The sequence below is a fragment of the Arvicola amphibius genome, chromosome 13 (assembly GCF_903992535.2).
Source record: "Arvicola amphibius chromosome 13, mArvAmp1.2, whole genome shotgun sequence".
NCBI classification, from domain to species: domain Eukaryota; kingdom Metazoa; phylum Chordata; class Mammalia; order Rodentia; family Cricetidae; genus Arvicola; species Arvicola amphibius.
The window spans coordinates 39,655,545-39,680,912 of NC_052059.1; the positions used below are offsets into that span (position 1 = coordinate 39,655,545).

At 40.3% G+C, this 25,368-nt stretch overlaps 1 protein-coding gene across 2 annotated transcripts in view; it reads right to left on the reverse strand.

Annotated features, from left to right (window-relative positions):
• Zc3h13 (zinc finger CCCH-type containing 13) overlaps window positions 1-25,368 on the reverse strand; it is a 64,054-nt gene that overhangs the window by 11,711 nt on the left and 26,975 nt on the right. For both annotated transcript variants that reach the window (XM_038310015.1, XM_038310014.1), the window contains exons 6-14: window positions 23,126-23,265; window positions 22,383-22,540; window positions 16,564-16,761; window positions 11,501-11,808; window positions 9,990-10,625; window positions 7,636-7,827; window positions 4,072-4,648; window positions 1,630-1,733; window positions 139-1,329 (exon numbers count right to left, since the gene is read on the reverse strand). In XM_038310015.1, the coding sequence (XP_038165943.1) occupies window positions 139-1,329; window positions 1,630-1,733; window positions 4,072-4,648; window positions 7,636-7,827; window positions 9,990-10,625; window positions 11,501-11,808; window positions 16,564-16,761; window positions 22,383-22,540; window positions 23,126-23,265 (3,504 nt within the window). The remainder of the gene's footprint in view (window positions 1-138; window positions 1,330-1,629; window positions 1,734-4,071; window positions 4,649-7,635; window positions 7,828-9,989; window positions 10,626-11,500; window positions 11,809-16,563; window positions 16,762-22,382; window positions 22,541-23,125; window positions 23,266-25,368) is intronic.

Consider the following 25,368-nt stretch of genomic DNA (forward strand, 5'->3'; position numbering starts at 1 on the left):
CTTTTGTTTTGTTTTGAACTTGCATGCAACTTCAGGCAGCATGTAGAAAAACCAGTTTGGAACTGCCTTAGAGTTATAATTTGTATACAATACACTACCACAGAAAACACTAACTGGATCACAATTCAACTTTATTACCTGAAGAAGTACTTCGGCTGGGTTCTCCACGCTTTAACTGATCAATCCTAGATTTTCTTTCTCCCGTGATTTCCAGGCTTTTTGTTTTTTCTCTGTCTCTGGAGCCACTGTGCAGCACCCGTTTCCGACTCCCCTGGTCATCCCCACTTCGGTGGGCAGAATCATTAGATGGGGAGCGCAGGCGACCGGAGGTGTGGCTACGGTGACTTCGGTTGCTTCCAAGGCTGCTGCTCCTCTTTTGATCCATCAGCTTGCGATGTGGTGTATCTTCTAGGGTCACATGAGATGCTTCCACTTTCTCCACTCGGGTCCTATGGCATTTTCTATGTGAGTCTTCACTGGCATTGGCACTGGAGGTGGAGGCAGAGCTGGAACTAATGGCAGAGGAGGTAGCAACAACAGCTGAGGAGGCAAGAGCAGTGGATGCAGTGCTGGCAGCAGCCACAGGAGGTGGGGGAGGGAGAAGAGACGAGAGTGGGGAAGGGGTACTGCCAGGAGTGGCAGTGGCTGCAGTGTGTTCAGGTTCCATGCCCTCTGCACGGTCAGGCACATCTTCATCCGACCAGTCACTAAAGGCTGTATCTTCTTTCTTCAGCGAATCCTCGAGCAGGCCATCCTTGTCGGTGGAAATCTCAAGCAGTTCCTCCTTGATGGCCAGAGGGGGCGTGCGTGGGCCTCTCTTCTTCTTGTTCTGTGGGGCCACCTCTTCATCAGAGACATCAGAATCACCTTTGGATCTTTTACGCTTTTTCTCAACGTTTTTCTTCTTCTGTCCTTTTTTTGGTGAAAATACTTGAGCATCTTCAGATGTCTCAAGGCTGCTCCTCTCTAGTCCGACATCATCCTCCTTTTTCTTCTTAATAGGTTTCTTTGGAGCTTTTGCTTTTTTCTTTTCATCGTGGGCTCGATCAGATCCATCGCGGTCGCGGTCTTCAGGCTGGCGGTGGCTAATGAGGTCTTGTGCACGAGCTCTTGAGCTGTCCACGCTCTCTGCTGGCTCCCTCTGCCTATCACCAGAGGAAACCTTCTCTCTGAGTTCTTGCTCCTCATAGCGCCTTGAACTCTCTCTCCTTTCTGACTTACGATCCTCCTCTTTCCATCTACCCTGCCTGTCTTCTGGGAGGTGGGATGGGCTGAGAGAACGAGAATCTTGTGGTCGTACGACCTGGCTCAAGAGTCTATGTTTTTCATCTACACAAAAAATAAAAGCAGTTACATCTCCATTAGGTCAGTAAATAGAACATCATATTTAAACTACAAACTCACTTTTCACTTCAAAATTTTCAAAATGGCAGTAAAAATAAAAATATATCTCTAACTACCAAAATGAGGAAAAGATAGTGGCTTTCGTAAAATGGGATTCCTGACACACTTTACTCACACAAGCACACATTCAGCAGCATGGAAAAGGAGCATTTTCAGAAGCCTGACACATCAGCTGCAATCAGTGTCACATCAGTGTTGAGCACGCACAGCAGAAGAGACACTCACTTTTGTCATCCCCACTGTGGTAGGCGTCACTGTCGGGAGAATGCTCTCGCCTGCGCTTGGGGGACTGCCGGGGGCTGGGGCTCCCTTCGTTTCTGTAGCGTTTCCTAAATTTGGACAAATACAAGTTATAAAGTTATAACTTTATAACAAGTTATAAAGTTCCACAGGGGAAGAGCTCTCTGTACTCTTGCCCTGTACCTGCATCTCTTGACTCTAAGTAGAAGAACAAGCGCAGAAAAGCAGCACTGTCAGAGCTGTGCTCACAAAAGGCAGTCGGCTACGATGTAAAACTGAGTGAAAACCCACAGGGCCGTTCCCTCATCACACACATGAAACACTCGAGGGAAACCTGCCAGACCTAAACACAAGCTGGTAACACCACGCAGAAAAATCAATAAAATAATGCACTCTATAATGATGTAGGCGTGTCTTCTATCTAGCTGATGATTTCATTGGTTAATTAATAAAGAAACTGCTTGGCCTGATAGGTCAGAACATAGGTGGGTGGAGTAGACAGAACAGGATGCTGGGAGTGAGGCAAATGCCTCGGGCAATCGCCACGACTCTCCTCTCAGAGATGGATGCAGGCTAGAATCTTTCCCAGTAAGACACCACTTGTGGTGTTACACAGATTATTAAATATGGGTTAATCAAGATGTGAGAATTAGACAATAAGAGGCTGGAACTAATGGGCCAGGCAGTGTTTAAATGAATACAGTTTGTGTGTTGTTATTTCGGGTTTTAAGCTAGCCGTGCAGGAGCCAGGTGGCCGGGATCCGGGTGGCAGGAATGCAGCCCGCAGCTCCACACTGCACTATAATACAACTTGTCAATTTTATATGTTTCATGCCGAAAAGAGGGGTAAGAAAAATCTAGAATCATTTTAGGAGTTAAAAAGCTGTGAGTTTGACTTATTATACATTACTTTCATGTAACCTAAGTAAGTTCCGTGAGGTCCCCAAATCTTAGTTCTGCCATCTGAAACTGGGGGAAAAAAGCAAAAGCCCTTCTCTTCAGACTAAAGTAAGTTAAATTAGTTACAAAAGTTCAGAACCATGTGGGCACATTGTGGAAACACTATAAAAATTCCTTTTATCATTATAGAACTAAACCACTTGCTTAATGGCAAGTCAAGAGATAATCCAGGTACTTGCTGTATCTGTTATTGTAACTAACCTTTAGCTGAGCAGCAACTTAAACACCTGGGGTAGATTATCCTAGTGCTTTCTCACATGCTCATAAAGTCTGACCTTTTAGTCACCGAAGTCTAAATTTCTAAGAGTTAACGCTGTTTCTAGATACCAGGGCCAAAAGCTGAGAAAGTAGAACAGTTCCTTACGCAGATCAGTGAACACACGAGTGGGGACAGCCCCAGGAATAGCGTGACAATTCACATGACCCAACTCTACCTAGAGCTGGCCTGTCTCCATACTGTTTAAATTTGGGTGGGCTCAGACTTGTCATACACAAGAAAAAGTCACACTGTATGAATATGGAGGACTCAAGGGCTTTGGGGTTTCCGAGTCTGGACTCCTGCCGGCCTGAGGGTCATGTGGAGGAGAAATAAGACACTGGGACTGCTAGACCTGTGATGAAGGCACGCTGGACCCTCCAGGCCTTGGTGAGCGGTTAAGTCAACTGCAGATGCACCAGCAGTGCTGAGTGACTCCAGCAGGAGACACCCTCTGCTAAGCCCACTAAGACATGAGAAAGAAACTGCTCACATCAGGGCACTGTTAACACAGCAAGGGGTAGCTGATGGACTAGGATAAAGCAGAACTTAAAACTTGAGAAAAACCATTTAAATTACTTTTAAGAAAACCTGAAATTAGAATAATAAAGCAAACACTATGGTAATTCAGCAATCCTACACAAAACAATGTCCCCCCCCCCTTTTTTAAAGTTGTAGGTCAGTTCAGAGAACCGAGATGAGAAAGCAATGAAAAGACAAAGTTATTAGTCTCATTTAACTATTTCTGGTTACAGGTAGCAGCATTCCTAACTTTCTCTTTTCAATTTTTGGGTTGGTTAGATATAAAATAAGAATCAAAAACATTGCTATTGTAAGACAGTAGACACATGAAAAAAAATATTAACCAAAGCACGAAACCACATGAAAGAGAAAGACTTAAATTTTAATCTTAGGAGACAGAACTAAAAAGAAATGTACATTTGCCTACAATGTCTGAAGTTTGCATTCATTCTTCTTAATGCAGAGAGAGGGAGACAGAACAGAAATAGACAAATATGGAAAAATATAGCCCTGGAATCCATAAATAGAACTCAGAACTATGTTTCTAGACAACTACAAACATTTTAAACACCAAATGAATATATGTACACGAATAGGTATGAATACACATGAAGTGACTGCGTTACAGGAAGTGGAGAGGAGCAGGAAGGACACTGGACTCCACTGACACTTAGCCCCGCCCTCCTTACTTGGCTTTCCTTTCCTCGTGGCCTTCTCTGAGGCTCCGGTCCTCCCGGACGTCCTCGCGCTTCTCCCGGCGGTCATCGCGTCCCCTGTCTTTGTCTTCCCATTCTCTTTGCCGTTCTCGCTCTTTTTCTCTTTCTCTTGCCCTTTCTCGCTCCCTCTCTCGTTCTCGTTCTCTCTCACGCTCCCGTTCCCGTTCTCTTTCCCTCTCTCTCTCTTCTCTTTCTCGCTCCCGTTCTTTTTCCCTCTCCCGCTCCCTCTCTCTTTCTCGCTCTCGATCATGGTCACGATCTCTCTGATCTCGCTCTCGTTCTCGCTCCCTCTCCCTCTCTTTCTCTCTCTCTCTTTCCCGCTCTCTAGCTCGCTCTCTTTCTAGTTCTCTTTCTCTTTCTTTTTCTCGCTCCCGATCTCGTTCCCGCTCTCTCTCGCGCTCCCTTTCTCGTTCTCGGTCCCTGTCTCTGTCTCGAACCCGCTCATCTCTTCTCTCATCCACTCTGTCTACTCTCCGCTCCTCTCTTCTGTCATCACGCTCAAGCTCCTCACTCCTTCCCTGATGTCGAATAGGTGAGCTTGGTCTTTGATCTACAATAAAAATCAAGTTTGTCAGTGATTGATTTGTCAGATAACCTGTAGGCAGTCTCACATTTTATCTAAATAGAGTGTCAGGCTACAGTAGGAACAAATTATAGATCAGGTACTGAACTTACTTTTAACTTCATTGTCTAACCTTTAAACACTATTTTCTTAACGATGATGTTCACTTGCCCTCTAGCGACCCTGCTTTCTGCTTCCCACCAATCCCTGCCCTGAACTGATGTATCTTTGATTTCACTCTGCATGCTCCTACCCTGTCTGCAGCCCACTACTTCAACCCCACTTTCTGTTGTTGTCTGTCCCCCAGCAGGACCTGAGAACACTGGTGGTAAAGGATAGGGGCAGCAGGAGGTGTAGAACACAGGGGCTGAAGGAAAAGGAACTCCCTCTAAGTTACACCTCCAGTTTCAGCCCCAAATATATACAGACCAAAGTACAGATGTAAGAAAATAAGGAACAAACAGAAGTTTAAAACTTGTGGTTGCAATACTAGTTTCTAGTTAGCTAGAGTTAGAGGTACCTGATGCTCCCAAACCTTAAAATAATCAAATTTACAAAATGACTGACTCATTGCCTCTCACGTATCTCTCTCCCCAGTCTTCACAAACCCCACAAACAAACTGAATATGTGCAGCTCAAATGCCTGGATGAACAGGAAACTAGGCTGGGGTGCGGCGCAGGCTCTTCTCTAAAGAGACAGTTTTCAACAGCAAACAAGGCGACGTGATCTAGACACTGCAGTCCGAAAGACTTTCTCTATAATAATGTCTACTGACACTGTAATCTCGGAGATTACTTTCATACTTCATAATGTCTACTTGCTGATTAATCAGTAAATCATGCTACAGTATGTTCAACAGGTTGGTTACTAGAATGTCTAATCATTTTAGAATATTTCTAGGTTTAATTTAGTAACTTGAATTTGCCTTATCACTGATTGCATTTTAAAAAAAGAAAAATAAAAAAGCTAAAAAGTAACATTTGTCTACATTTACTCCTTATGAGTTTCTAGGTCCCTTTCAAAAGTTCATAGATTTTTCAAGCTCAAACAAAATGAAATCCTACTCAGTCTTTACTATTCTTTCTATAAAAACTTAGCAGCTTTGGTGTGGAAGTGATCCTGGTAACTTTGCCAGAGTTAATCAGAAACACCAGAATCAAAAGTCTGCTTTCCTCACTCCTTTCTCCTTTTGTTGAAATTCATTACATCTTTAAATGAATTTACTGCATCACAACTTTTTTTTTCTAGCAGACCCACATTTAGGGGAAATTTCTAGTTTGGTGATTATAACCAAAATCACCATTATGAAATAACCTGAAAGGCAACAACACCACACCCAATATGACAGTTTCCCAGTAGTTCCTATCTGTGCCCTCTGACACAGCAGCACCAGAAGCTCGAGAGTCCAGTCACGTTCTTAGCAGATGAAACCTTTATGATCCCAGCCAAAATTTCCCATCTTAAAGAAAAATGCAAAGGCCCTGCAAGTGCCACAGCACCACGCCAAACTGGCATCCTGTTCTCGCCCCTAAAATGTCCTTTTCAAAGACGCGTTTCTTCATTGCTTCCCAGTCCCATTCTACACAGCACACTGATTTCATCCTAACAATTTCTTTCTCGGCCCCATCTCGACAGCTGCTTCCTTACTGCAGAACTTGTTCAGCTCTTGTCAGATGATGACATCATCAACAGTCCATTGGTCAGTGTTGGCCTTTGGTTCCCCAACTGGATGATGCACGTTTCTCACAAAAACCCAGACAGACCCACGTGCTTAAAACCAGTCGTCTGTAGTCAGTAAGAAGGCCTGGAATCTGACCCCCAGTCTGGCCTCGAGGTTGTTTACAGCTGTGTGGAGTCCCTTGTAGTCTTTCCCTCCAGCTGCTCTGCTTCCTAGAGCAGAAGCCCACACTGCAGCCCCATAACTTAATGTTTGCCACTTGGGAGCAGATGAGTCTCTTACTTCATCAATACCAATTCTACACTTTCCCACTGTTCCTTCCAGCAAGCTTACACAATTTCTGAGCTAATACGGACAATACCTCTTTACTAAAGAGCTTTCTCGGCATTCCACAGAGTTGTTACTTTACCTAACAGAACTTTCCATAGTCCTGGCAATCACCCCATCTCAGCTGTCTATGCACTGTACTCAGACTGTGAAACTGGGAACAAAATACGCCTGGGCATACGTCAGCACACTACAGCCACACCAGTCTTCTTCCTACCCTGGGACATGACAGTAGTAGTTACTTCCCATCTCAGGGATTTGTGCCTACTCTTTAGTCTCAATAGAATCTGTTTTCACTTTGCAAAGCTAGGTGCTTCACTTGCCCCTTTGCACCTCTACGTAAACATCTTTCCTTGATGTTTAATAAACACTCTAAAGCAGATGGTATCACAGACACTCTGTTCTGCATCTAACCCTGATGTATTTCCTAGTAATCCTGCTTCAAAACTGACTTAAAGATTACCCAATAGATTATCAGGAATCTTCTATTTAAGATGTACAAAAGAAATTATGTAGCGAGTATGGATTCTCAGGACAGAATAGGAACATCATGTCTTTCTGGGTAATCCCCAGCCCAAGCAGCACCATACTCCCCGACCCCTTTCTCAATTCCCTCGCTCTCCCTTCCTCCCACCACCTCCCCACAGCTGATCTCTGACGCTCTTTGTAAAATTACCAACAACAGTTAATTACTGATTAGCCAGGACCTTTGGCCACAGGGGTTTAACTGGTAATGACATACAATAACCCACATGCAATAGGGGAACCCCAGCTCTTCAGATCTGTTTATTAGGCACCGGTAGCTATTTACATAATCTCTCTTGCACCACACAAAGATTATATGAATAGCTTCAAATATGGAACCAAGTATAGAGTCTAAATCATACATGTTAGCAGTGACTTGAAACAGATTTGAAGAACAATCCCCCAGCTGTTGAGCACTAAAGGACACACGTCTGTCGGACCAACCTCGCTCCCGGTTGTCCCGACGGTCTCTTTCTCCATGCCTCCTCTCAAAGGAAGCATCCCTGGCTTGATCGCGGGTGTCTCTCTCAGGGTATCTGTCTCTCTCGGGATAGCTGCTCCGAGTTTCCCAGCTGTCATGGTAGTTGCTGCTGCTACTGTGGCTATCCATTTGGGAACTTCTTGTGCCTCGACTTCCTACACAAAGGATGTTCAAAAATATTCAACAGATACATTTGATGCAACAAGTTTATCAGTCACAATCTTTATTCAAAGCAGTATAAAGTTTTAAATTTTTTTAAATTCTAAAATGTTATAAACACTGTCAAAAAAAAAAAAACAACAACAAAAACACTATGTGGGTCAGAACCCAAGTTGTCTAAAGACTGACTACAGCATAGTAAGTTAAGCCATAGTTTGTCCTATCTATAAGGAAGCCATCTGATGGGAACAAAAATCTGTAAGACTGACTTAAACTAACTCCCAAAACAGTAAGAAAAAAAATTCCAAAAAACTACTTCTTCATATTTAATAGATACATCATGAAAAGTTGAAGAAAATGGGTATATATTATTTTAATTGTATGTTTATTATGAAAATATTCCAATATAGAACCAAGGTAATTTGATGAAATGAAATGGTAACCAAAATTTATTAAAAGATGTGGAAAGTAGGCATGGTTGAACAATTCTACAATCCCAGCACCTGAGAGAATGAGACAGGAAAAACAGGAGACCAAAGCCAGGCTACAGTGAGACTTAAGTCTCAAAACAAAACAAAAACCCAACAAAGAAAGATGTGAAAAAAGATGTTCATTTTTCTAAGTACTGTAATTCATAACAGTCACCACACTGGAAGGTACCTGAACTTCTCTCAGCAGTGAAGAGTTAAACAAACGATGTAAATCTACCAATACACTTGGCCAGAAAAAGGAAAAACTCAACAGATTGGAGGTACCCCAGGAAGACTGTGCTAAGTGAAAAAAGCCAGTGTCAACAAAATGCATACAGCATGACTTCATTTATAAAACATTCATGAAACAAGAGATCTGTCAGAGGTTATGGGAGTCCGGGATGCGGAAGGAAGAGTGTAATGACTAACCTGATTAGAAGGCAGCATGACTGTCCATGGGACAGTTATGTGCACACTCGCACACACACAGGCTCTGTGGCCACGATACTTTCTTCTTTCGATGCTGTGCTAAGATGTTCACACTGGCAAGGCCAGTGCACAGACGCTTCCCTTTCATTTCTCTGTAATAGCCTATGAATTTTTGATTCCTTCCAAATATATTTTTAATATTTATTTATTCAGGTTTTTCAAGATAGGGTTTCTCTGTGTAGCCCTAGCTGTCCTCAACCTCACAGAGATCCACCTACCTCTGCCACCCAAGTGCTGGGATTAAAGGTATATGCTATCACCACCCAGCTGTGATTTTTAAAATTTAAATATGCATAAAATTTTAATGGGAAGAGGTATTAAATAATATGCCAAATATATTTTAAAGAAAAATTCAACAGCTTTTCACAAAATTGCAAAATTTTCTAATATTTACATGAAAAAGTAAAGGACAAAGAAAAGTCTAGAAACTAGGCTTAATGGTACATGTCTATATTTCCAGTACTAGAGAGAGAAGGGCAAGGAAGATCTCAAGTTCAAGACCAATCTAGGTCATATGACAAGATCAAAACAAACAAATAGAAAATTCCCTGAAACAACAGCCAAGACAATTATAAAGAAGCCAAAAGACCTTCACACTTAAATGTGTTTCCCCAAAAGGACTAGAGCATCAAGCCAGAGAGAGGCACAGAGAGATGGGCGTCTGTGATGCTCGAGAAGAGGTTAGAGGAACACATCAGGAAGGATTAAATGATTAAATCTCAGTAGTTGGGAGACAGTCACAAGTATTTCAGTTCTTTAGATTAAGAAAATGATACATGATGGTTTGAAGCAAGTAATAAATACTGAATACATAAATCAGTTACTGAATACATAAATCAATTACTTTGGCATCAATTTTGAAAATATATCATTTTACTGTACTTGAATGAGCATTTGATCACATATACACCAGTTAATTAGAAATTATCTTCTTGTGATTCTGCTGTATTTGTATCAATTTTCATGGTGTTCTACATTAGTCAGTGCAGTGGGATGACTACCCAAACACTACTTGTTAGTAATTAGTTTTTTCATTCAAGTTGGTAATTCCAATGTGGAATTCAACTGACTGCAAATTACTCACAAAATGCTAATGATAGATGTACATAGTAAGACATTTAGAAAAGAAACCTAAAGAAAGTTAATGTTTTCTATATAAATATTCAAGACACAGTTCATTAACATGCCAAAAACCTTACCCTTTTCAGGCAATTCTGGACCTCTCCCCCTACTTCTGCCCATCCTGTCATTTCTAATTTCACTTCGAGACTCATTTCTAGAGTCATTCCTTAGCTCAACTCGAGAACTCTCTTCTCTCAGGTGGTTTCTGCTATAACTGCGGGCTTCTTCCTGGTACATATCCTCCTTCCGGTGACCATCGCGAGCATCGCGAACATCTCGAGCATCCCGGGTTTCCCGAACATCCCGGATTTCCCGAACATCGCGAGCATCCCGAACATCCCGCACATCCCGTGCATCGCGAGCATCTCGAGCATCACGAGCATCCCGAACATCGCGAACATCCCGAACATCGCGAACATCCCTAACATCCCGAACATCTCGAATTTCCCGAGTATCCCGAGCTTCACGGTCTCTGTAGTCATGTACATCCCGAGCTGACCGGGAATCTCTGGGATCACGGCTCTCCTTGGTATCTCTGCCATAGTCCCTCATCTCTCTGGAGTCCCGGATGTCTCTGGAGTCTCTCAGTTCCCTGCGGTCTCTAGGATCTCTCCGGTCCCGGCTGTCTCGAGGTTCTCTGTCATCCCTATGGTCATGTTCAGACTCTCGGTCTTCTCTGGTGTCCTTTTCTCTATCCCTTTTGCCTCGAGTTTCTGTAACACAATTTAGAAAACAACTCTAATCCTGTTCACCGTTTCAGAGAACTAGATGATACATGTCACATACAGTGTTTAAGATTTAGTACAAAAAGAGATTCATGTTAGAAAAAGGCAGAATAAGGGTAAATGACAAAATTAAACCAGATATGATGGCACATGCCTGGGGCTGCCTGGACTACTCAGTGAGCTGCGGTTCAGCGAGAGAGGGTCTCAACAATAAGGTGGACAGCAATAAGGAAGACACCAACAGACGCACACTCTGTACTCCCAACTGCACACATATGTGCACACACAGGTAAACATGTATGCATGCAGACAGCACAATACACAAAGACAGCACACAAAGAGATGAGAGTTATTACTCTATAAAGCACCTAGAAACTGCAGGAGTTGGCCGCCGACCTGAGAGCTTCCCATGGCCTTGCCCTTTATCACACTTTCAGTTCTTATAAACTTGGGTAAATCATCTGCTGCATTCCTTCCTTTCACCCTCCTTGGGTTGTCTGTCTGTCTGTCTGTCCTGTGCTGGGGACTAATCTTGGCAGTCTCACAAATACTAGGCAAGCGCTCTGCCACTAAGCCAAGTCCCCAATTCATTTTTCTCCTTTTTTTTAAAGTTACATAGAAAGCAATACATTAACTCAAACAGCTAAAAATACTCATTAAAATAGCTTAGAAAGCACCAACTTACATACTTCTAAGTGCCTACTTGTGCATACTTAATACTTTACATGACCCAGTCCAGATGTCACAGAAGACTCAATACAACACAATCCTCTTCTATTCCTCATGTAATGACAAATATGGATATGCAATTTTAGAATAAAGTACAAGAACTCTGAGAAACAAAAGCTCAACACAGAGCATACCTTCCCTCCTTTCATGACGCCGATCATGTGACTGTGAAGTCCGTTCGTGATCATGCCTCCCTTTCTCTCTTACTGGAGAGCGATGTCTTGGAGGACTCTGCTTCCTCTGAGGAGAAGACAGACAATGTGCTGGGTAAGGAGAGGCGGAACGCCGTAAAGAAGGAGTTAAAGTGCGCTGGTAGGGCGGGGAGGGAGTCCTTTTCCGTCGAGGAGAAGGCGAATGTCTCTGAACAGACGATCCTGACTGCGAGGAGGAGGAGTGGTGTCTAGAGGACAGAGGAGAGCGGTGCTGTCCTGGGGAGGAGGACCTGTGAGCAAACACAAGACACTTGTTTAAGAGCTTTCAATTCCAGCCACGGAAAGTCCTTAAGATGAGATATAAAATGAAAGCTGGAAGTACAGGCAATAACTCAGAATAAACTTTAATTAATTCACAATGCTATAAAATTACAAGGGCACTGTCTTTTAAAGATGTAAGTGATTTATGAGTCAAGTGCAAACAAAAGCTCTAGAAGAAATCTTGGAGATGAACCTACAAATGTCACTTTACTAAGCCAGAATCATCCCCAACTGCGTTCTGTGTCTTTATACCCAGAAGGGTAACAGACAGAGGCCATTACAGGAGACCACAACCAATCAAAATGCAGAACTGTGGAGCCTGGTCCCAATAGACACATTCACAACACGACTCCTGCACCTAAGGCTCAGGAAACAGTGGAAAAAGCCAGAGGATCAGGAAGTCTGCTGTGAGACTGGATCTCCTGGAAATGTCAGAAGCTAAACCCATGAAGTCACCAACATGACTGTCTAAGCATGAGCTGAACAAGGATGACACCAAGAGACATGCTAATGTGTACGGGGTGCGCTCATGAGGCCTCAAACCTAGACAAAGAACTACAGGCACGAACAAATACTCAGAGCAGGAGAAACAGCCTTCCCTAAGAGCACATCAGTTGGTCATCCAATACCAAATGGTCAGCCCTGAAATATAAAGGCAATAACACTATACAGACTAAAAGTGTTGTGTTTACATAGTTAGGAACAAGCATAAATTTGAAAGAGAGCAAGGAAAAGTACATGGGAGGGTTTGGAGACAGAAAAGTGTAGAGATAGATGATTTAATTATATTATGATTCCTAAAACAAAAACAAAAAAAATATTTAAAAATAAAAAATGAAGCCGGGCGGTGGTGGCGCACGCCTTTAATCCCAGCACTCGGGAGGCAGAGCCAGGAGGATCTCTGTGAGTTCGAGGCCAGCCTGGTCTACAAGAGCTAGTTCCAGGACAGGCTTTAAAAAAGCTACAGAGAAACCGTCTCGAAAAACCAAAAAAAAGAAAAAAGAAAAAAAAATAATAAAAAATGAAGAGTGACTGCCGATGAACTTCAGTTCTCAGTCTCTTTCTAGGTTACACTTAGAACTGACTCAAGAGGTCCTCTTAAGGCTGGGGCCTCAGTTCTCGCAACATGGCTAAACGTACCAAGAAGGTAGAGAGCGTTAGGAAATATGGGACCTGTTATGGTGCCCTCCTCCGGAAAAAGGTGAAGAAAATTGACATCAGCTAGCATGCCAAGGCACTTGCTCCTTGTGGCAAGACCAAGATGCAGAGAGGAGTTGCTGGCATCTGGCACTGTGGTTCCGCATGAGAACAGTGGCTGACGGGGCCACTGCAACACAATCAAAACTGCCATCAAAATACTGAAGGAACTGAAGATATTGAGATAGGCCTATTCTGCAATAAACTGTTTAAGTTACATTTAAAAAATGGATTTAGGAGTATCTATAATATTCTTTGATGATCAGCTCAAAGAATATACACACAAAGTCCCAGTTAATCCACAGTATTCATGAGATGGCCAGAGCAGAACCGAGTAACTTCCTCTATCAATCCCCGCCTTACTGCCTGGACACGGGTCTTTTAAAAATACCATGTAGTACATTTCTATTAGATCTTGGTGCCTAAAAGGAAAACTACAGTTTAAGCTTAAAATAATCAAAATAATACATTAAAGCCAAAATACTAATCTATCACCAAATAATGACTTTATCATCTTAACCATATTTTCTTCTCATACATTCTTTTAAGTTTCAGAAAATGCTGATTTAAAGAGCCTTACATTTTCTTCTCCTCTACTACTTTAAAAGTCAAAGACCAGCCAGGCATGATAGCCTACACCTTTAACCTCAGCACTCAGGACAGGAAGTGGCAGCTATGGTTGAGAGCCTGAATGGACCCAAATCTCCACATGCACTGTTTATATAAAAGGTTTGAGCTAAGTAATGAAACTGGCTTGCTCTAAAATAACAGTAGAACTATATAAGCATTTCCACTGAAAATAGGAGGTATGAATCTAGCCAATTCTAGAGCATAATCCCAAGTTTCTGCCATTTTAGTAGAAAAACAGCGTTCATAATTTTTGCTTAGCTTTAAGAAGTATTTTTTCATTTAGTCCTGCCTGACTTGAACCCAATGAAGTGTATTGTGGTTATTTTGCAGCTGAATAAATGTCAAAGACCAAATAATTTGCTTAGGATTTTGTATCAAAGCAATTTACTTGATTGTAAAATGTCTGTCCTGATCACGTAACTTCAAAATTTTGATTACATGAAAACTCAAGATGACTGGCCACTCTCTCGAGAAGCCCACACCTGTCACAGAAGCGTGTTGTATCCCTTTCCTGTGCCATTCTCTCCTTTAGTTCTGGTATTAAACCCTCCTTTGCAGGGGAGGAATCCGTGAGATGGCCAGAGCAGGACCGAGTAACTTCCTCTATCAATCCCCGCCTTACTGCCTGGACACAGGTCTCTCGCTGAACTAGGTTAAGGCCAGCTGACCAGCTAGCTCTCAGGACCCATCTGTCTCTACCCCGCAGTGGTGGGGCTACAGACATGTGTAGCCATGTTTGGCTTTTTATTTGCACTTGAGAACTGAACTCAGGTTCTTTTGCTTGCAGACCACCATGCCAATTTCCCTACTTCTTAAAATCTTTATAAATTCTGTTTGAGAAATATAGAGAAGACAGAAAGAGACTGAGATCCCTGGAAAGAAATATGCTTTTTCAAGGGAAGCATTAAATTTACAGAAGAATTAATCTGAAAAACAATCAAGAATGAATCTGGCTCTCATCAAAGTTGTATTTCACAAATCTTATAAAGAAGGAAGAAAATGAACATACAAAAATCTTCAACAAAGCACTGGCAAAGTAATTTGAAAATTATGTTAAAAGTACACACACCATGACCACATGGGTTTATTCCTTGAATGCAAGGATGGTGTAACATTTTGAAAAATGAGTAATAAAATATATCACATTAACTAAAAGAAGGAAACAATCACTCATGTATACTAATTCACAAAAATATCTGACAAAATTCAACAGCATTTACTAGTACTCAGAAGAGCTGAGCATAGCAGCACACACTTTTAATCCCAGCAGCACTCAGAAGACAGAGTTTAAGGTCTCTGCGAGTTCCAGGCCACCCTAGTCTACATAGCAAGCTCCAAGACAGTTAGAGCTACATAGTGAGGCGCTGTCTGAAATAATGATGATAATAATCAATAAGCCAATTATGAAAGACCCACAGTTAACATAGCACTTAGCAGAGAAAGATGGAGGCTTTTCCTATAGACAAGGATGACAGCAAGGGTGCTCTTTCTATTCAACATAGCTTGCAATATCTTAGCCAGAAAAATAAACATCCTCTAAAAGGGAAGGAAAGTAAAAATATTTGTAGATGACAATATCCTGCACATAGGAAACCTAGATTCTCCAAAAACAAAACAAAATCCTTTTAGAATAAATGAGTTCAATAAAGTTATAGGAGAAATGACATAAAACATCAACTATGCTTTTACACACTACAGTAAACAAACTAAAAAGGAAATTAAGAAAATATACTTATAGCAGATCCAAAATAATATATTTAGGAATATTAAAAGAAGGTAGTAAAAGGCTGTTAAAAAGAACGAAATAAAAAACAAGAGATTTATTAAGCTACCCACACTATAAAAGCAATCTACAACCAATGCCTTTCAAAATTCCAATAACTTTTTTATTTTTACAAGAGAAAATTTGTATCCTAAAAGTTATGAAAACCCAGGGGAACTCAAATAAATGGCCAAAGTAATTTTTAAAAAGATTGAAGTTGGAGGTTTCACTTTCAAAATTCAAAACATAGTACAGAGATATATTTAAAAAGAACAAAATTGTATTTATAGTAACCATTCTAGCAAATTTGAGTGTTATCTCATAAACATACATTTGTGCATGAAACACATACAAAACCATGCAGTAGAATGAGTAAGTGCTCAGAAGCAATCACTCAAACATATGCTCAAATGACGTTCCACAAAGAGGTCAGAATTAATTAAAGAGGAATAGTCATTTCAACAAATATGCATCTCCACACGACCTTTCAAATGCACACATCAAAACAACATAAGCCTCAAAAGAAAGCAGCAGAAAACTTTATGTATTAGACTTGGCAGTATTTCCTGAAGAGATATTTATAGACCCATGTTAAAACAGTCCTATTTAAAAACAACCCAAAGGTGAAACATTCTCCATGAAGGAACGAATAAACAAAGTATGATTTGCACCATATGAATATTACTCAGCCTTATGAAGAAGAAAAATCTGCCACATGCTACAATATGGATGAGCTCTCCAGACATTATACTAAGGGGAATATTCTAGTCAAATATTGCATGATTCTACCTGTGAGGAGTCAAAGCCATTAAATTCACAGAGACACCAGAATGGTGTACAGGAGAGTACCGTGTGACGAATGCAGTTTCAAATGTACAGAATGACATTCTGAGGATGTGTCTCACACTGCCATTCACACCTGCAACTTTACCATCTAATATGGCTACCATTTTCCACTCTCACTAAATTAATTTGATGTTAAATAACATAACTCACGACTCATTGTAGAAACTATTAAACAATATATACAGTTGAATCAAAAATAACTGTAAAAAGCCCTTCACTTATGCCCCACAGCTTCTGCACGGTCAGGAGTCTTGGTTTTACATAAATATTGACTAAACATTCTACTTACCTTGGCTTGTCTCTTTTTTCTCTTTGCCTTTCAAAATCCCGTCCTCTGTCCTTTCCATCTCTTGGTTTTTCTTCTATCCTGTCTTTCACTTTATACTTTTCTTTGTATTTTTTCCCCAGAATGATGTCTTCCAGTATAGGGGGAGGTGGACTAGGAGTGCGTGGTCCTTTCTTTTTACTTTGGTTGCTTTTTGAAGTCCTGAAGGTGTACAAAACTATAGTTAGAGGTCTCACCTGGATATTTTAAAGTGCTTCTTAAAAATCAGCAACCTTCTTTTCAATTACTTGTCCTCTTACTACGCTATATACTAATAGCCAATATGCAATGGAAAAGTGAGAAGGAGCAAAGAACTTATTTACTGATTTTTTCTAAACAATGCTTGTTAGTGATGTCATTCCAAAGGGTAGTTTCTAAGAGAAGTTAGGGACGGCGGAAGAGTTTCAGGAAAAGATATAACATTATAAAAACAACTGCTAAAGCTGCATGTTTTTAGTCCATATAGAAACGTAGATGAAAAAGGTGAGTATCACGAGGTGCAATGATGCATGCCTGCAACCCCAGCACCTGGTGCCAAGGTGATGATGCCTGTAATGCCAGCACCTGGGTGGCCATGGTGATGCATGCCAGCACTTGGGTAACTGAGGAGAGACTGCTGTGAATTCAAGGCCACCCTGTGTTTCACAGAATTCTAGGTCAGTCATAACCACAAAGCAAGAAATACAAAAGGAAAAATACCATACCAACATAACATTATAAAGCCCTTTAACACACTTCAACACCTCTCTGTCTCTTCATTTTAATATCTAGTCATTTAAAACTAGATAGTCATGTACAAAGAAAATGAAGCTGAAATTTTATCTTGGATCACATACAGAAATTAATTCAAACTGTATCAAAGACTGAAACAAACAACCCCAAATTTAAAATTCTTGAAGAAGCCGGGCGGTGGTGGCGCGCGCCTTTAGCCCTAGCACTCGGGAGGCAGAGGCAGGCGGATCTCTGTGAGTTCGAGGCCAGCCTGGTCTACAAGAGCTAGCTCCAGGACAGGCTCTAAAGCTGCAGAGAAACCCTGTCTCGAAAAACAAAACAAAACAAAAAAACAAAAAAAATTCTTGAAGAAAACATGAAGGATAAACACTTCACTTGGCAATGGTTTCTTGGCCACAACACCTGTGTTGCAGAAAAGCAACAGGTGCTGCAAAACAACCTCCAGTTGCTTCTTCCAGAATCTCAAATTTGTCTTCAAGTTGGATATTTTTAAGTCACAACCATTCTACTAATTTCATATTTAATCATTTCAATGTACATGAAAATCTTTCCTCCCAAAAATGTCTTTACACAGACTTTTTCCAATTTCAAAACAACAACAACAAAAACTAAACCCATCAATGCAATATTCTTATGAATGTGCTAAGTTTATGAATCTAATTGTCTAAATTTATTCCTGTTTTCTGTGTGGACAATTCTGAATGCACCATCTGCTCAGTGGCCCAACATTTTCTCGGGATTTTAAGGAGCCCCTGGATTTCACACTTCGAGTAAGGTCTCAGTGGAGCTTATTTCACACGACCTTGAGTGTTCTGCAGTCCCAAGATTCACTGAATCTATTATTATAATGGATAGCACAGTCCTCAGAACTGCTGGTACGATGTTAAAAAAATTAAAAGCATAAAAGCATTTGACTCATGGTTACTCTTCAGAAAATTAAGCTCTCTTGGTCTATATCCCTCTGTTATTAATAAAGACAGGAACAGCCAGTTACATAAGTAAGAGATTCTTAAAATCTGATGACTAAATCTCTGCATCGTTGTCTTCTACCAACAACGGTAATAGCAAACCTCAATACATCATGAGATTATAGAAACCTTTTATGCACAACTTCATAATAAATGCTTCTATTTCTAAACTTTTGCCCACTTTAAAGAGAAACCAGGCAATGTTTGTCATTCATTCTAAGATTTTAGAGATGAATTATATGGCAGAATCCTTCATAAAAGTTTATTTCCATATTACTCCACATACATAATAGAGACAAGCTGCATGTTCCCTGGTCTTCCTCCTGGCCCAGCACTAAACTCTTTACAGTACAGTTCTCTGAAATGACTCTTCAAAGATTTCCAAATGCCAGGCTACTGTACACCACAGAGCTAAATAAATACAATATCCATTTATTTCCCTTATATATTCAATCCATTCTCTCAATTTCCTTGAAAGCTCAAGAAAATCTCAACATGGTCCACGTGTGTGGAGGCTAGAGCTCAAGCTCACGTGTCACCCTGCGAGGACCTTGAGGCAGGGTCCCTCATTCGCCTGTAGCTCACCGATGAGGCTAGACTGGCTGGCCAGCTTCCTTCCTACTCTGTCTTCACAGTCAGGGACTACAAACGCACACCACTATGCCCATCTATCTATGTGGGCTCTGGAGAGCAAGCTCAGGCTCCATGCTTGCAGGTCAGCACTTCAGTGACTGACCATCTCTCCAGTCCAGAAACACCCAGTTTGATTCCACATGCCCAAGAAACTGCTGCTTTGTTAAGTCACCAACATCTTAGGATTCAGCTGCTACCATAACCAGAAATGCCTTAAAGAACTTAATAAAGGCGGCACCAATGTGCACGTGTGTGAGGGGTGTGTATAAAATAACTATAGAAGAGTTGGAGAGAGGGTGGAAGGACATAGAAGTTAGAGAGGGGAGAAGAAGAAATGGCACAAATACAGTAAACACATGTATAAAATTTTCAAACTTAAAAAGTAATAAAATTGGAATTTCTTCACATCACTTTTAAAAACACAGGGTTGGAAAGCAAAATTCTATTATACTGCATTGCTTTCCAAATGAAGGAACTGAGTTCAGCAAGACTGTTCACCATTTTAAAGTCTGCTGAGTATTCTTTTAGCAACATAATACACTATACTTCCTACTCATGGCATAGAGTCCACTGTCTACCTTTATCATCTTTATATTACTCTGTAACTATTCTGAGAGCAACTTTAAACACAGTTCATATTTTTCTTTTTTTTTTTTTCTTTTTTCTTTTTTGGTTTTTCGAGACAGGGTTTCTCTGTAGCTTTGGAGCCTGTCCTGGAACTAGCTCTTGTAGACCAGGCTGGTCTCGAACTCACAGAGATCCGCCTGCCTCTGCCTCCCGAGTGCTGGGATTAAAGGCGTGCGCCACCGCCGCCCGGCTCATATTTTTCTTTATAAAAGTATCTAGACAGAAAACTTTCCCCAAGGTAAAAAAGCAGATAGTCAAAACAGAGAATGCATTTGATTCAAAAATCACACTGTAAAGTGCATCTCCAGATATTATCACACTACATCTTAGAATGAGCATCCAAGAAAGCATCAGCTTCAGAGAGAAGTATGACTTGATTTGCCAGTAATTACATCTATCTATTCCGCTAACCTAAAAAGATCAATTAGTCTGTCATTCAGTTGATTTACTAGCATTGGTTGAAATACCCTACTCAGTTTTAAAAGAGAGTCCCGTCCTTTAGTATGTCTTCCAACAGTTTATAGTATGACTCGACAATGAAATTAAAGTAAGCTACCAGCAGGTTACAGATGTAGCTCAGTGATACAATGATTAGTTATGTAGTACATCCAAGGCCCTCCATTGTTAGAAACACACATACACACACATACGACAGACTAAAGGCAATGTAATACTGCACAATGGCTGACAAGGTCACTCAGCAGGTAAAGTCCTTGTTGCATAAGCCGGTTGACCTGAGTTTGATCCCAGGGAACCATGGGATGGAAGGAGACAAATGACCACCAGAAGTTGAAAGCTGTCCTCTAAACACCATGTGCTTGGCATGCTGCAGTATGAGCATGCTCACTCTCCTACATACAATAAGAATAAATATTAAAATTAAACACTATAATTGTGTGGGGTGTGTTGGTACACATCCCTGTGATCCCAGCACTTGGAAGGATAATATCAGTTCAAAAAAGCTTCAAAGATAAGCTTGAGCTACATAAGACTGTCTCAATTAAAAACAAAAAAAGCTATACTTAATTTAGTGTTTTCCCTGTATTTTTATAATGTACCTTCTGCTCTATATTTTAAAGGTACATCTTAAGGACAGCAACATACTGGAATACAGGAAATATAGCACTTAAACAAATGTGATAAAATTCAAATCAATAAATCAAAGAATGAGCTAATAGAAAAGATTATATGAAAAACAGGATAAAAAAATCAACCCTTTATATCTAAATAGTTATTAAAAATTTCTATGAGGAGAATAAGCTTCAAGGAATGCATAAACAGAAAGGTAAGAAAATAAAGGCAGCTTGGGTGATAGAATCTACTGGACAAATGGATGAACTGAGAGTAGCCGTAGAGTCAAGAGGAAGAAGAACAAGTCCTGATGGCGCACATCAATCTACAGGTTGCCCTCTTTCAGACCCCTCACAGTATCACTCAATCCCAGGAACAAAGGGAGGCTCCCAAGAGCACTTGTTACAAAGCAAAGATCTACGCAAATGAGGGGCTGTGCAGAGAGGGAACAATGAACCATCAAGAGCCAATTTTGAAGAGGCTTTAATTTAATAAAGGTTGTAAGACGCACAGGCCAATCCCGAAATATAATGCAAACAGCAATTAGGATGAACACCAATTCTGATGGGGAAAGAAAAATGAGTAAGAAAAAATGAGGAAACCTAACAGAAAATTTGGAATTTAAGGTAAAGTATTAAGAACTAAGCAGACAGGGCAGAATGAAATAAAAATACTGACAAGATAGAAAAGGTCAAAACACAAATGTCACTCTCAAGGAGTTTGAGTCTCACTTTGAGGTGAGAAAAAGAGTTTTTCAACAGCATAAAATTTAATTGGAATTGTTCTTTTAAGATTTCTCTTATAGCATCTAAATTGGTCTGAGGTAGCTGAGTGAAAATCTGTCCGCCTTGTTCAGAGGTAGGCACCATCTTAAGTAAGCAGGTAGATAAAGGAACTGAAGCCTGAGTTACGGTCTGAAAGCAGGAGATAACATGAGCTTTACTGTGGGGTCAGCTAAACAAGATTTGTCAAATAGTATTAAGGCATGTTTTTAGTTAAAAAATAAAAATTAGTATATGTACCTTAATTCAAACTTACATAATAGAGGAATTGTCTCCTGTCTTGTTCTTAGTCCTTAATGTAATTATATTCATTATTCCTATTTTGATTTCTTTAGCTGACTGCTATATCACACACACAGTATATCTAATCAATGCACATACTGCTGAGTGCATGCTTTAAAACAGCTCCTCTCGTGACATGTAAACAGAGAAATAAGCAGAACACTCCCTGTACATACAATGCCTACAAACTGTAAACAAAGACACGGGACAACAGAAAGATAAATATGTAGTATAAATACTTAGAGCTAAAATATGTTAAGAAAAAAAAGCAACTTGAACAAAGAAAGTTGCAGATGTATTTGTGTTCCAATACATAAAAATTGTACTTACAGACAATTCTCCTGAGTAAATTGGGACCATGGGGACCAATGGGAGAGGGTAGGAGGGGAAGGGAGAGGAAGGAAGGGAGCAAAGAAAAATATATAACTCAATAAAAACAATTAAAAAATAGTACTTTGAAAAGTGATACATATTGTCTAAAGTATAAAAACACATCCATACCACACACACTAATCCTAGAGTTGGAAGCTCCAGTATGTGGATGGGATGTGGATATTTGTTTCTTTGTCTCTACAACCCTAAGAAAGGGCTGGACTAGCACAGCAGAGTCACTCTCATAACCGAGTAAGCAGTTCTGTTAGCAACACCAGAAACATCCTGCTCTCCGGCACTGAAATCACCTACTGACCTCTGCTGGTCCAACAGTGGAGAAGCCACCACAGCCGCCTTCCGCTCTTTCTTGCCAGCTGAAGAGGCCTTGGGGCTTGACTTTCGCTTTGGCGATTTACTGGACTTTCTCAGAGAAGGCGATGGAGACAATTTCGATCTAACCACTTCTGGGGAAACCTGTCAAATTAGTTATAAAGGCAATTCAGAAACTCACAGAAAAGAAAGACAGAGAGGGAGGGAGGGAGGGAGGGAGGGAGGGAGAGAGTTGGGGGGTGAAGAGATAAAAACCAGAGCAGTCCCATCCACCGACATGAGACCAACTCCAGAACCCATGCTTTGAACTTATATGTTACCTAAACAGTTTTAGCAAATACAGATATCAAAAAAGTACTTTAAAGTTAAAATTTTGAAAAATTTCCTCAGGAAAATCAGAAATTACTTCCAAATAAATTCTATTTCCACACATTAGAAAAGTAAACAGGACAATCTAGAAACATCAGGGGCCTGATATGTGTAGAACTCATTTTGTACCAGGCTGATGGGTACAGGTAATGGAGTATCTGTTTGGTTCAACAGCAAAAACATTTTCCACTTAAAATGTCATGTAAAGATTGAATAATTAATCTTTTATGGTGGCGCTGATATGTGGGGAGCTGAACAGTTTATCACTGTGATAGTATGAATTAAGCTACAGCTTGGAGCTGCCTTCTGGGCTCAATATCCATGGCCATGTTAGTAATACATACACTTCAATACACATACCTCCTTTTGAATGATAATTTCTTCTCTTTTATCCATGTTTTCTTGTTCCAATTTCATTAATTCTCTCTGTATTTTCTGACGCTTCATTTCCAATGATAACTCATGCACATAATCATAATTAATATCTCCATTGTCAGAATCTTTAAAATACAAATTTCATTATTTATTAGACACTCATAATTATGTGTAGAGAGAATTAGACTTTTCAGCAAATTTCTATGGAACTTTTAAAAGTGTAGTCTTTCATTAGAATAATATTTCTATGAAGAACTTAATTCCTTCTGAAAATCTAATATTACAGTTTCTATATTTTCTGAAAGTGTCTTATGGCTATCAGATGTGTGGGTTTTTGTTACAAGAGATTTTTAACAGCTAGAATTCAAGCTGGGATGTAGCAGTGATGGAGTATTTATCTGCTTATGGCCATGGCTCTGAGCCCCAGCACAGAAAAAACTGGATGAAAGCAAAACAAAAGTCACAATTCAAGTACTAAGCTAGCAATTAGGGCACCAAGGCCTTCAATTCTTCATACAGGGCAAGAGGACCTGTGTCCCTGCTTTAGCCTCTTTACTAAGGGAAGGTTAGGCCAGGAGTTTGGAACTTTAGTTCTCTAATTCTGCTCTTTTGATTGGGAGAGGACTGATTTGTGTCTAAAAGGAAAGGTAACTAATTTAACACTAATGTGTGCTAATTTTGTTTCTTTGTTCTTTGAAACAGGGTTTCTCTGTGTAAGAGCCCTGGTTGTCCTGGAACTCACTCTGTACACCAGGCTGGCCTTGAATTTACAGAGATCTGCCTGTCTCTGCCTCCGAGGTGCTGGGGTAAAAGGCATGCGTCTCCATGCCTGGCCTGGTCCCTGTTCCTAATTTAAGGAGTTCTAGCATATTTGTTTCAATTGACTTAGATTATCTTTTCATATCAGATCCAACCATTCACTCAATGGACCTAGTGTCACCTTTCATGCCCAGTCTTTTCTGATGCAAAGGATAAGGACTGTTTTTGCTTGTTTGTCTTTTGTTTTTAAAGAGTGAAGGGAAGGGGGTGTATGTTAAAGATCTTCTATTGCAATATATAGTTGTTCTCAGTAGTTAGTGGCACTCAACCCCTCACCCAAGAAACCTGGAAGAAGGGATCCATTGACTTCCAGACTAATCCTTGACCATACTTGGCTTGATCACAAGCCAATGTGCTTCCTGTACACCCTTAGCACTTTAGAACAATTGCCACCCAAAGGTAAAAAAATAAATTGAGAAATTAAAAATAAAAATCACTAAACATCGTTCACTTGAGTACTTTAAACACAAGAAAATAGATTTCATTGCTGTGCATAGTTCAAATGCATTGCCTGCTGTGGGGCTGGCAACCCTATGTCCACTGCATGAGTGATGATTACACAGTAATGTATAGAGTGTGACTCTAAGTCACTGGGAAAATATTATACACGGTAACAATAGTATATTTAACACAGCAGAAATATGGAACAAAAAGATGCCAACACAACAAAGAAAGGTTGACGTTATTTAAATAGATTCTTATTAATTAATGGAAAAGATGATTGAGTACATGGACAAAGTAATTCACACAAAAAGATGTAAATGACATATAAATAAATCTTCTACATGTTCTGTAGAGCATTTCCATTACAGCATCGTTTGGTGAGGCACAGTAAAGGTATAGTGGTACAATGGAAGTTAGAACATCTAGCCTATAAAATGATTTACTAATATGGGTACAAGTCTTTGGGGGGGGGGTACAAGTCCTAAGAATATTCATACTCTTTAATATCAAAATTGTTTCTATTATCTAAAAATAGGTCTTAAAAACTACAAAAAGGATTAAAGACTAAATATTTGAGATTTCCTTGTTTTTCTGACACACTTTCACTTAAAGTCTTAAACAAATCTAAGTACAAAGAGAAATAGGAAATTCTCTTTAGAGCCCCTAATGGTCATCCTCATAGTGTCAACACTAATGGCAGATTAGTGTTGCATACATAAAATTCTCATTACAGCAAGGAACTACAAGGCATACTGGCTCACACCTGTCATTCCAGCACTGGGAAGGATGAAGCAGAAGAATGCGTTAGAGGCTAGGGTGAACCACAAAAAGAGATCCTGTATCAAAACAAGAAAAGAACAACCCCCACCACAAAACTACAAACACTGTCACATACACAAGGTCCCTCCATGTCTCTCTCTCTCTCTCTCTCTCTCTCTCTCTCTCTCTCTCTCTCTCTCTCTCTC